This window comes from Poecilia reticulata, linkage group LG3, assembly GCF_000633615.1.
Source record: "Poecilia reticulata strain Guanapo linkage group LG3, Guppy_female_1.0+MT, whole genome shotgun sequence".
Taxonomy (NCBI): Eukaryota; Metazoa; Chordata; class Actinopteri; order Cyprinodontiformes; family Poeciliidae; genus Poecilia; species Poecilia reticulata.
This window is the reverse complement of record NC_024333.1, coordinates 22,794,005-22,807,152: the sequence shown is the minus strand read 5'-3', so window position 1 is coordinate 22,807,152 and position 13,148 is coordinate 22,794,005. Positions and strand designations below refer to the sequence as shown.

The 13,148-nt window shown below is 37.3% G+C and overlaps 1 protein-coding gene across 1 annotated transcript in view; it reads right to left on the bottom strand.

Moving 5' to 3' along the window:
- The window catches only part of ddb1 (damage-specific DNA binding protein 1), a 47,575-nt gene extending 34,476 nt beyond the window's left edge, over positions 1-13,099 (bottom strand). The window contains exons 1-8 of the mRNA XM_008405646.2: positions 12,927-13,099; positions 11,256-11,404; positions 10,836-10,952; positions 10,447-10,668; positions 8,554-8,668; positions 6,736-6,833; positions 2,032-2,190; positions 438-521 (exon numbers count right to left, since the gene is read on the bottom strand). Of these exons, the coding sequence (XP_008403868.1) occupies positions 438-521; positions 2,032-2,190; positions 6,736-6,833; positions 8,554-8,668; positions 10,447-10,668; positions 10,836-10,952; positions 11,256-11,404; positions 12,927-12,987 (1,005 nt within the window). The 5' untranslated portion in view covers positions 12,988-13,099. The remainder of the gene's footprint in view (positions 1-437; positions 522-2,031; positions 2,191-6,735; positions 6,834-8,553; positions 8,669-10,446; positions 10,669-10,835; positions 10,953-11,255; positions 11,405-12,926) is intronic.
- Positions 13,100-13,148: the final 49 nt, after the last annotated feature.

The following is a 13,148-nucleotide window of genomic DNA, read 5'->3' as shown; positions in this document are numbered from 1 at the left end:
TGTACATGTTTAAACTAGGCATGAAATCCAAAAATATACAAAATATATGTTTTAAAGTTTTCAAGGACTGATCTGGGATCAAAGGGTTGGGGATTTGGTCTGGGCCAACCTATGTGTAGGCGAGATTAAAGCTGTGAATTGTGGGTTAGTGTTCAGACTTTATGCAGCTTTATCTGTGCTGCTTTTGTCCGGTTTAAGCGCCTTAAACTTCAATGGACATTTAAACCAGACAAATTGAAATTTATTGAAATCTATAGTGTTTTATGTATTTGTTTATATTTTTGTGGCATGCAATGAATGCAGAATTTAGATAGGAAAATAACTGAACCAAAAAACTTGCTTCTGATTTTGGTGGGAAATTTGCTTCACTAGCAGCCTTAACCCTAATGTTTCAATAAACTTAGCCATGTGTTAGACTTTGTTTTCTTGCTACTTACCTTCACAAGCTGGGAGTCTCCCAATCTAGATCCAACAAACACCACACCATTGTCCAGGTAGGTCAAGCACTCAGCTATAGAGGTCTGCCAGCAATGAGAGACATACGTACAATTCTATGTTAGGTCAAGCCAAAACTATTGTACTCATAAATTATGCTTTCCACAATTTCATTGTCAAAATTACAAAAGAAAAAAAAGAAAAAAACACTTTACATTAAATTCAATAATACTTTATTTATCCCAATGGAAACTAAATGTCGTCCTGACTCCTAACATCCAAGTATCTTCAGACTTCAGTCATTCTGGATGGTGATTCTTTAGGCGAGAAGGATTTCCAGTAGTCGTCAGTCTTGCAATGAATCTGGATAAGCCTCTGACTGAAGACTGTTGTTGTATGACACTCTCAAGACTGTCCTGATTTTCAATTTTCAAAAAGTAGATGATATTTCACAGTAACCTTTAGTGAATGACACCATCACTGAAAGACAGAGTTGTTAGCAACACTGCTAATCCGCCTCATTTGCTTTTAGCGCTCCTTTTTAAATGTCTGTCTGGTTGCATGATTAGAAAGCTAGGCAGAAAGAAAAAGACATTGATCATCTTTTTCATTATGATTAATGAAAAAGATGGATGAAAACCAGTTTTAACTTCATATGTTATAAATAAGAATACACCTGAAGCATCTTAATTTTAAGTTTATAACAAGTGGGTTGTTATAAAAAGACTGAAAATGTTTGTAGAAAAGAACTGCTGTCCAACTAGCTAACAGAAAGGTGAGTTCAGTTAATATATGCAAAACCATGTCTGCTGTAATTAGAATATGAACTTAAGTGCAAGTTAACTATTTACCTAATGTAAAATTAGGAAAACAATTAGGATTTTCATTTCATTTTCTGGCATGAGAAAAATAAAAACTGAGAACTGAGAAAATAAGAACTGTTTTTGCAGTTTGTTTGGCAAACTCATTTACTGAGCATAAAAAATGCATGATGTTATTGATGCAAAAATATCTGAAGACTTTTCTGTTCGACATTCCAATCAAAAGCTGCTCATGTCTGCCCAAACTAGCTTACAGTTCTAAGTTTTTTTTTTTGTTTTTTTTGGAAAAGCAATCCATCTCTTGCTGAACACTCAGTCTGCTTGATTGCTTCTGCATCACTCAGAACAAGAAACGAGGGTTTTCGCCTCTCCAAACGCACAGGAAGGTCGTTGCAAGAAGAATGCTACACTAAAAGCTGTATATTTCGAACATGGGATCAGCTTTGAGCACAATATTAAAATACTCATTGTCTAAAATCTCCCGCTTAAGTGATAATTGACAGTTTGGCAAAAGACAACAAGGAGCAAGCTCAATTTTTTTTCCTCCTCATCTTCCGTAGAAGTACCATTAAAGAGTCAATCGTAGCAAAAACAGGGTAGATAAATAGTTGGAATAAAACCCAGAAGAGGAAAAAAAAAAATCAACAAGCAAGATAATGGATGACTGAAACAGCTTGAGAAGCAAATGGCAGAAAAGCCAGAGGACAGTCGGGTGGATAAACAGAGTGAAGACAGACTGAGATAAGGAGGCAGGGTGGAGAAGACAAATGAGCACCTCTCCCAGCAGCTCCACATGCAGGTCCTTCAGAGCCACGGTGCCGTCCATTAGCTCCTCCTTCTCCAGGAGCAGCATGAACAGACGACCCTCCATGTCTCCCAGCAGGTAGCGCGACCCATTGGGGTCCACCCGGTTGTGGCAGACGATGGTACTTTGCTGCAAGGAAAAGAGCAGAATTCAAATAAATATTTCAAAAAGAAAATGAAGGGTTCATAGTCGTTTTAAGGAAAATGATTGAATTCATATCAAGTTGACCTGTAAAGGGCAGAAATGTTATATATATATAAAAAAAAGAAAAAAAGATTGCTTCAGGGTTCATCTTGGAAGCCACATTTATAGGCACTACTGTAAAAAATGCATAAAAAGCCTAAATTCTAGTTCTTTCATTGTAGTAGAACAATCTCAGAATGCCAAATTTAGAAAAATATGATCTTTAACTTGAGTTCATTTGTAGAGCGGGCCATGCATTTCAAATCAAGTTTATTTGTAAAGCACATATCAGCAACAAAACAATACATTAATCAACTATGATACAAGCAACAAACATAACATTTTGTGAAATACCATCATCAAAATAATATATATCAAATATAATGATCAATTTTCCAGCTAGAAAGATAACTCTAAGCAGGTGAATTTTTAGTCTTGTTTTAAAAGATTGAACTTTGGGGGAAACCACCAGTGATTTCTGTTTTACGTAAGGATAAAAACATGCAAACAGCTGTCACAAGTCATATTGGTCTGAGGATTAGTAGTTATCCTTTCACATCCAACTCTGAGGAGGATAGCAAGGGTTAACAATCCTCCATGCTCACTGTTACCAAACAGCAGCAAGGAGGAGCATCCTCAGGTCACCATGTCTCCATAAAAACCATTAGATGGTGTCTACATGGAAAGGTTAATCATCTGACTACAACGAATTCTGACACAAAAGAGCATTTTGAGTCATGCCCTCTGAAACAGGAATCATTTCCATATACAGGTGATGACAATAATTAGTTACAAATATGTGTTAGGTTTATTAACTGGATGTTTAAAATTCCTCAAATGCTCTTTACTCTGTAAATTATTGTGAAATCCCACATGTGTTTTGTTTTTTTGCTCTGGATCAATAGAATTAGTTTTCATACATATCAGGAACAGCAACATAAGCTCGCAACATTATTATTGTAATCAACATTATTATCATGGTTTCAGGTAGTTTTTGGTGTGGATGGGTCTTTAGATACCAAATCTGTTTTTTTCAACAGTCACACAACACAGAGAGCACAGAGGAGGAATTTTAAGTAGTTTTTACCTCGACCAGCTTTGGGAATGTTTGGAACTAGTGTCGAAACTGACAGGGACAAAACATCGGGAGTGGTTTGTTTGCGTTTCTGCGGGACATGACTGCACACAGTTACTAAAGACTCTGTGATGCGTCTCTGCCAGCCTTTCAGACAGCACTTCAGATGCTCTTTCTTTAGCGCTTCTAAAGCGAAGGACTTCTCCATGAGGTCATTCCTGCCCAACGTACTACAATGTAACAACAGTCTCCTTTCTTTAATGAAACCATTTCTATTTTAGAAATACTTCCTTCTTTTTTCATATTCCTTTTGGGAATCACAAAAGTACTTTGCAGTTAAACTATTTTTATTAAATACTAGCTGTAGCAAATTTTATACTTTAGTTTTAAAAAGAGTTCTAAGATCAAATTGGAGTACAAGAAAGAAAGCAACCAGTCCAGAACTGCACAACTGTAAAGGAAATGAAGAAACAATAATAGTTAAATACTGCAAACCACATGCAGACTTTGGATACAAATATACTCAATTGTAGAACTTCCTCTACTGATCCGATAGTTTTACCAATTTAAAATATTCCTAAAAACTCTCTGCTGAGGATTTATTCATCTGATTCAATGTTGAATCCTTTTCTAAGGGAGAAACAACTTTTCCATTGTGGTCAGCCTCTCACCATCTTTAAAACTACAATATTTGGCTAGATGACAACAGCATAAGACATTTTAAAGACCACAAAGTACCTTTAGTGCCCTCTGCAGGACAAGGTACGCAATACTACTGCACGTAAAGAGAGGTGCATTTCTACCTTGTATTAGAATATTACCACAACGTTAATTAATTTCAAGTAGTTCATATCAAAGTGGTACTTATGCTCATACTATGCATGCATTACACAAGCAAAGACATATTTTAGACCTTTGGTTGTATTATCTTTTAAGATCATGGGTTCTAGCAAATAAAAATCCAACACCAAAAACAATAAAAAAAAAAAAAAGTTTTTTTTTTTAAAATGATGTCCATGTATTGTTCAGTATATACACTCAGTACTTGGTCAGGGCATGTTTTGTATGAATTACATCCTCAATGCAGAAGGGATGGATGTGATCAGTCTGCAGAGGTGTTAAGAAATGGTTGCTTTAATATCAAACTTCAGCTTGAAATTGTGTTAGCCGGGGGCCAGCATGAAGTGCTCCAAGATGTCCTGGTAGATGGATTTCCTCACTTTTAACTTGACAGAACACTGTGGAACAACACCAGACATGGCCTGCCTTCCAAATCAAATCATTACCAAATTTCCACTCCTTTACTTCCAAACCATGACCAGATGCTTCTACGCATCTCTTCTGCAACTCCAGTTTCAGTCAGTCCTTGTTTACTTCCACAAATTCTTGAATTCACCATATTTTGGTTGTCCTAGTTGTGTGTGCATCTTTTTTTTCTACCACACTTTTTCCTTCCATTCAACTTTTTATTGTTAGGCTTGGAAGTTTAACTTATTTGATTGAAGTACTGAAATTTATTGAAAACATCAAAATCATATCATATATAACAATATTTTTTATTAAGAGGAAAATACTCAAGAAAGCAGTCGATAATGCTGAAGAAAAAAAATTACTTAACATGTAATTAAAAACCACAGTGGTCCCAGAGGGGATTTTGAAACAAATTTAAAAGTCCTTTACGAAAATAATAATAACGAGAGATTGCTCCACTTTTCAGAAGAGGATATTGCTGTTGTCACTCTGCTGTACAAGCCGAAACAATTTCTCATTTACCTGCATGTAGAATTGTTAGCTTATTATGCTGAAACTTATTGTTTCGACAGTTTTCAAACCTGTGATGCTCATCTTGGCTGAATCAAAGTCAAACACCTCATGTATAATTAACTGCATCATGTATATTTGGCAGACATTCCTCCTCTGTTTTCACCTTGGTGCTCCAGGACAACATTTTATAATTACCTGGCAAGAAGTGTAGTTTTTCAGTCAACTCCAGTGATTACAAGAAAACAACAAAAAAAAGAACTAAACATCCACACCTTTTCAACATTTTAAAATAGACTGACAAGTCAAATTTACCCCCAACACTCCTGCAACACAGCTGAAAAATGAAGCTCTGTCAACACATGTGTGAACCTGCAACAGCTGGAAAATCCCAGCGGCTGCTAGAAGCTTTTAAAGATAGAAAATACCAGCAGGATGCCAATTTGAGATCATGAAAGAACAGATGGATCAGATGGATCTGAAGCATCAGTCCTGCCCCTCTGCCCCCTTTTGTTCCTGCTGAAACTTTCCCAAACAAAAGTTTAAATACCAGATACATTTTTAAAAAAAGCAAAAACACTATAAACAGCTGCTTTGTGTGTTTAAATTACATTTCTTGACGAATTATGATAAAAAAATAAACAGGCAGATCCCTGAAATAATTCCTGTAAACTGCTGAGACAAGAAGCCTTTTTTTTTTCTCAAAATGTCAAATGTGAAAATCACAGAAAGGCTGGCACTGCATGAATGAGCCTTCAAAGAGGCACAAATGCCCTCCACTCCTAAGTCAGACTGATAAGTTACTAAGCAGCAGAGCCAAAGGCCTCGACACAAAGACACAGGAGGATAACAGCTGCGTAACTCCAAATTAGAGGCTTCTACATCAGAAGAATTTAAATGTTCTTTCCAAAATTTATGAAACCCTGGCACTCCAGCACACAAAGAGAACAGCCTCTAATTATAGAAGCAAGCGGCTGCTGAAGAGCTCCTCTGGGCATTGAGAATGTGTTCCGAGTGCTACAGACTGCAAGTTAATCTTAAGAACACTAAAACCAGTGCGGGAAGTGAAGTCATCGGTAAGAAACTGCCTCTGGATGGAATTTAACACCTATTGCCATATTCTTAATGAGTAAACATATTCACTACAGGCAAAGATGCAAGAATATGTCCAAATAATACACAAACACATCAGATAATTCTGATAGATACACAGTTTTCCACTATAAGGTATGCATACATGAATCTGTTATGCAAAGACAATGCATCAGATTTCAGACATGTTTTTGCCTTGGATGTAATATCAACCCTATTTTTATTAATAAAGTGTTGCTAAGGTTTCAGTCAGCATAATTGATTATGCCTTAGAGGAATCAGATAACCAAAATGATATTTAAAGCATCAAACAGCTTCCTCTGTTGATGGATTTAGTGAGATTTTGTTTTGTTTTTCCTAAAGTCAGCAAGAGGAACAGACAACACTGCTTCCAGTACTGTGACACTCTGTTATTTTCTATTCAATTTCTATTATGAAATGTCATCTAGAGTCATTTATTTACCTGGTAGGGCAAAACAGGGGGAAAAAAAGTCAGATGTAGTACATTTAGCAGGTTGATAATGAACACTTTGATGCAAACTGAATATTTTGATGCTTTTTACCTTGATTGTTGGTGGAGCAATGGCCAGGTATTTGTCCCCATTGTGGTAGGTGATTGACTCTTGTCCTATGATTATAGCACCACCAAATGGCTCTGGCACTAAAACACATGCACAAAGGGTAAAAATGATTGCTAAATTAAAGCATTTGCACATAATTTTTCAAAAATTATAAAGTTTCGAAACTCAGATGTTCGTTTTTTTTTTTTTTGTCAATTTTCAGCCCATTTATGATTATATTTAAAACACACACACACGCGCACGCACACCTATGATTTAAACATTTAAACTGCAAATAACAAAAAAACAAGAACTTTAAATAAAGAAGGAAATAAATTAGACTGGAAGTAAGGTGTCTTACTTTACATAAGCATCTGCAAACACATGAACGCGCTTGGTTATCCAGGTAGTTTCACCCAAATGAAAAATAGAAATACACAAATGACAATAGTCTTAGCTGCTCATAATCCAATTTGGTTCCCTTCTAAAGGGACTACAAGGCACAAAAGAAATAAATGTGCTGCACAATCTTTGATCACAATTTATGCACGATTCTCTGACCATTATCTGATTTATATTAACTTCACAAAAGTGCTTTAAAGTACATTGTTGTTGATCCGTGTATTTATTAAGTAAAATGCTTTTAACTGTGACTAGGGATGCTCCGATCAGGTTTTTTGCCACCAATTCCGATCACCCATGAGAGCCAATCACTGCTGATCATCTGGATTGGTTGTTAATTTTTTGCGTTAGGTATAAATTCTACTGTGTGATCTGGCAAAACTAAAAAATTATCCGATAATGAATTCAACTAAGTTAGACATAAACATGCCAAAATATGCAGGTTTTAATACATATGTAAAATATTATTTTGTTGTTTTAGTTACATGCTGCAGCTTTAAGCAGAGGTTCGGTGTGAGAGATCACTGCCAGGTGGAGCAGAAATGGTGCTACGGCTGTGAAATATTACTACCGGTAGTGCGCAGCAGAGGTTGAACAGTGAGAGCAGAACAAGCGTCTTAGACTGCTAGCTCGTTGATTTAAATTATTTTTCAGGTTATTTGTTTAGCTTTCCGACCATCATGCTGATCCGGGTGAGTGTTGGTAGTTGTTCGCTGCTTTACCTGCTGTCTGATCGCTCTACATGTCTTTTTGTTCTACAGTGAGACTCGATATAACCACATTCTGTCAAGTCCTAGTTTTATAAATGTCGTATTAGACTTGTTGCATTGATGCATTTTGACGTGCTTCACCCCCGAGGTAACTTTCCGTTGCAACAAGCAAACGTCCCCATTCAGTCTCAGAGCGTTAAAGTTCCTCACCACATTGCTTAGCATTTCTTGCCACGCGCTTGCATAGTGCGAAGAAAATTAGCTGCACATGCAGGCTGTGAAATGAGATACAGGTGATAGGTTTTGGTGATCGGCAATACGAGACAGTGATCATCGATCATACACTTTTTCATGGAAATCGGCCAATTATGATCGGTGGCCAATTGATCAGTACACCTCTAACTGTGATGCATTTTATGACATGAAAAGGAAAACAAAAACTCTGCTTTGCAGTATTTGACCAGCTAATCACCAGTCACTGACAATTAAAAGAAAACTGACAATTTCCATTGTTTCTTATGAGACCAACTCATTGAGGGAATTTCAGATATTTCATTAAACAAATGAAAAGGAGGCTATGCTCACATTTAGCCTCTAATAGCTCCTTTTTCTCATTTCATTTGGATAGAAATTTTTTGTTTTAATGATTTAAGCTTGAAGATAATGAAACACGAAATCAAGCCAACTGACACTTGCAGTTCTGATTTACCTGGAATAACCATGGATGCTTCAGCCTCGACATTCTCCTGTTTCCAAGGGCCCTTGTTGAACTCCTTCTCTCTTAGAGAAACTTCGTAGGTCTTTACATGACGTCCTTGAGGGTCCTAAGACAAACAGGAATGGTTTAGGTTAAGGTAGGACACAAAAAGTTCATGCAACTAAACCAGTTGTTCTTAACCTGGATTCGATCGAACCCCAGGGGTTCGATGAGTCAGTCTCAGGGGTTCGGCGGAGCCTCTGCCGCGGATATAAAAACACACTTTGTAAAGTCGTGATGACTCGCCCCGCTTTGCCATCACTTGCTGCAGAGGATCATGTTACATTGCTTAGCCAATCAGAGNCAGAGGATCATGTTACATTGCTTAGCCAATCAGAGCTGCGGAGGAGCCCTGATTGAAGGAGCTCCACTCTCAGCACGGATTTGAACTTGTCTTCAATTACTTCAGCAAAGCTCACAGTTTTTACCAAATTCTGTAGCCTTCGGTGCACTTTTAAATCTGCTCTCTAGTCGCATCTTTTCGGGCTTGCTACTGCCTCTAGTGGCGTGGGGGTGGTAACACAACTAATATTACTAAATCAGAATACCGCAGTCTTTATTTATTATAAATTTTTAATTCTCTTAAGAATGTAGAGCTAATTAAATGACCTAAACAAGACCTTAAAGTGGTTTCAGTTTCTCTCGAAGGCCAACTTGTTGAAACTGTGGCAAATTTTAAATACCTTGGGTCGTTCCTAGACAGTCAGCTCAACTTTGCTGAAAACACTGACTATATTTTGAAGAACTGTTCTCAGAGACTCTACCTCAGAGACTTAGTGATCATGGGGTGACCCAACTATGTCTTGAATGTGGGGAGGGGGGAATCATATTTTATTTATCACTACAGAAGGGTTCAGTGAGTGCGCATATGTTCGGTACCTCAAAAAAGGTTAAGAACCACTGAACTAAACTGATGATTAAACCAGTCAATATTGTGCAGTTATGTTTAAGCAAATGGAAAAGTTGTTTGAGTTGTTGTGTCAAAAGGAAAGAAGGCTGAGATTGGGGACAAAGTCTGGAAATCCAAATATTTTGACGTGCTCCATTTTCTGTTTTTATCCTAAACCAGGCATGAAAAAAACTTAAACAAAAATTTTCATATTTTTTCCAGACTGTGTAGGAAGCTTGAGCTACTGTTAGGAGCTGCAGCCTTAAAAAGATTGCACCACTCAGAACATCACTATAAATAGTAAGCACAGCTAGGTTTTTGGAGGTTGATACCTTGTTTTTAACACATGAAGAGAGAACAGTAATTTCTCGTGTTAAACCATTACTATCTTTTCACACTTGAAATATCATCACCTAAATCTGTGAAGACTATTACACGAATTCAAGGAATACAAAAACATAGTAACATTTCTAATCAGCCGACAAAAAATAAGAATCACTAGAATGACAATAATTCTGAAGTCTGTTGTGACTATGGTGATAATTTTTGATTCAATTTGCAATGCTTGCAAGACACCTCAGCAACACGAGGTGATTTTTATTAGTTTATTTAATCTAATATCAGGGAATATAACACATTGTAGCTACAGACTACAATTATGATATATTCTTTAATGTGTCAATTATGTTTTGTGCACCATACATAAATGTTGGTGCATTCATTTACCGTCTGATACCAAAACAAACCACAGTGACCCCTGCAGGCCTGACATTCCAGGCGCTTGCAGCAAAACCATCCACTTCCTGGTAATGCTGTCCAACTTCTGCTGTTGCTGTTTTGTCTTGCTGTCAGACACTTTGGCAACTGACAACCACTTACTATAAACAAATACCCGTACCTATTGTGTAACCTATTCTCATCTGAAGAGTCTTTTTTTAAATCGAACCTCACAGTACCTGGTAGATGAAGCAGACGGTTGGAGCCTGGCAGCCATACAAGAAGTGAACGTCGATGACCTGCAGCTCCTCCAGCCGGATGTTGAACGCCTTCAGCTCTCGGTTGTCCCGGTCCAACGGGATGACCTTGAACAATCCGTCGTACAGCCTCAGACCGATCATGCGGCATTCTGGGTCAACAATCCCAATAATCCCCGTTTCTGATGGACGTCCAATGCGATCCTGAAGAACAGGTGTGGAAATGTTTGAGGTTGGACAAAAATATTTTTAATTTTGCAGCTTCTACTGGAAATAGCAAAGCGTGTAAACTTCCCCCAATGTAAACACTTCACAATAAAAATAAATGAATAAAAAAAAACTGACTAGAGTACTTTTAAGGCGTTACCCACCTGGACGTTGCCATGGGCACGGGTGATGATGTCAATACTCTCCCCGTTCTGTTTGTATTCCAGGATACATGCGTTGTACTTGGATGTGAGAATGAACAGCAGGTCTTTGCTCTCACCCTGGAAAAAAAGCAAAAAACATTCAGCATTTCATTAACACGATTTGGTACAATATAAACACGGAATAGGACAACATGAGCTGTTGCAGAATTTCTGGAAATAGACAAATGGAAAAGCTAACTTAGAAATTACTTTTAAAAGCCTTTGAACTTGCTTTTTATTCCCTCAAGTCCCCCCAGGAAACTTCCAATTTGAGCTCTTCATAAACTATGTTGTTCCTCTCCCTTTGTCTTTTTAATAAATAAGTGAATGTAACCGAGGCAAGAAAACTTTAAATGGCTTATGCATTTGTGTAATTCCTACCTTTGGACGGAAGAGCTCCATGACAGCAATTTTGCCGTACATGCCAACTTCCTTGACAGGTCTAAGTCCCTCAGCTGTGACCACATAGATCTCCAAACGTGTGTTTTTAGCGATGAGCAAATTAAGGTCCTCAGCAGAGGTGAAGTGACCTGCAAAAAACATTGCAACATTTACAAGACGGATATTACATTTTGTTCAGCAGAGAAAAGCGGAAAAAAAGTTTTTGACACAGTTATCTGTCAAAAACTGAAGGCCTCTCTTTCACAGCTCTAGTTGAGAATTTTAACTATATTCATTTTAAATGAATGAATGCATTATAAATTAAAAGAACCAAAAGTAGGACTGCAATTTTTGAAAAATATATAATCGCAATACTTTTGCCTATCAATGCAATACCAATATCTATTATAATAACATACATTTTTCCTTAACTAAAATGTGCCTACAAAGTTTTATGAGCTTCAGTTTCACAGCCACTACAAATAGTGGTTGTGAAATTAATTTGATCTCCAAATATTGTATTTGGAGATCAAATATTTTTAGATATTTGATCTACAAATATAGATCAATTGTGGGCATCCAGAGCAGTAAGAGAATATCCCAAAAGCTTCGTATATCCCGAGTGTGCAGTATTTGCATTCAAGACATTTGAAATAATATGAAAAAAAGAAGACACTGCAATAACTACTGAATTGAGACACTGAGCAGGTCTGTCAAGACTGCAGATAAATGTAATTACAAAATTCACACYAAGGAATAAATGTCTCAGCAGAACATTTTAACCTCTACCTGAGTGAAGCTCCAAGAAGGAGCTGGTAGGGGTTTGTCTAAACATGGAAATATAATTTAGAGGCAATTTTACATAATGAACATATTGTACAAGTGTGAAAGCAATCCAGAGTACTTCATTCACAGAGAAAAGAGGAAAATAAAAAGTGTCAGGAGAGATCAGAACCCAAAGACTTTCTGGTAGATATACGTTTTCTTAGTACTATGCAGTCCAAAATACCACTCAGACATTAAAATACAGAGCGAAAACGTGTAGTTTTACCTTGAGCTTCCATCTGACTTCCGTATGTACTTCTTAATAAAAGTAGTGTATAATTGTATAATGTATATGTAGATTGTTTTTTTTTTTGCTCTAGTACACACATTTCTCATAACTTGATTGATAATCTCTCCTAGAGTAACTGCGTAAACCAAGTCATTATCTAATGTTTAGTTGAAAGTGAAAGAAACCATGCTAAGTTCTAAAAAATAAATCACAAAATGTGAGATTATGTTTGATAGGACGTAATTTTGAGCATTGTTTCGACTTTCTTGTAACCTATTTTAAGCCAAATGAGATTTCCAAGTGYTACCAGAGTTATGTTTAGAAGATTGGAGCGGCTATGTGCAATTTAATTATCTGCTGTTGTATAAAAACAGCTAGCCAAAAATAATAACCAYGATTTAATCGATCGTATTTGAGTTGCGAAAATAATTACAGATAGCCATGCCGTACACTGCATATAAAGCACTCCGCCTAATATTACAGGTAAACATTTGAGCTACAAGCCAGCAGCTAAGTGCTACAACAGGCCTGTGTTGAGCGCTATGGCTGCAGCGCGGGAGCTCAATTTGCCCGCAGGTTGCCAACGTCCCAGTCCTGCACGGATCAGTCATATTTACCTGTGATGCAGGCGTTCACTGCCGTGGGCTTCTGCGCTGTTACCACGTAGTTATAAGACATCTTCACAGCAACGGACAACAAACACCGTAGAAGTGTTTCAATCTCACACGAGTGACAAAATCATTGATAATAAAACTTCCGGAAACAGTTGGGGAAGTCGTTTAGGTTAACGACGTGCACTAATCCAGAGTTGGAGCGCCCCCTCCGTACTGGAGGGTGTT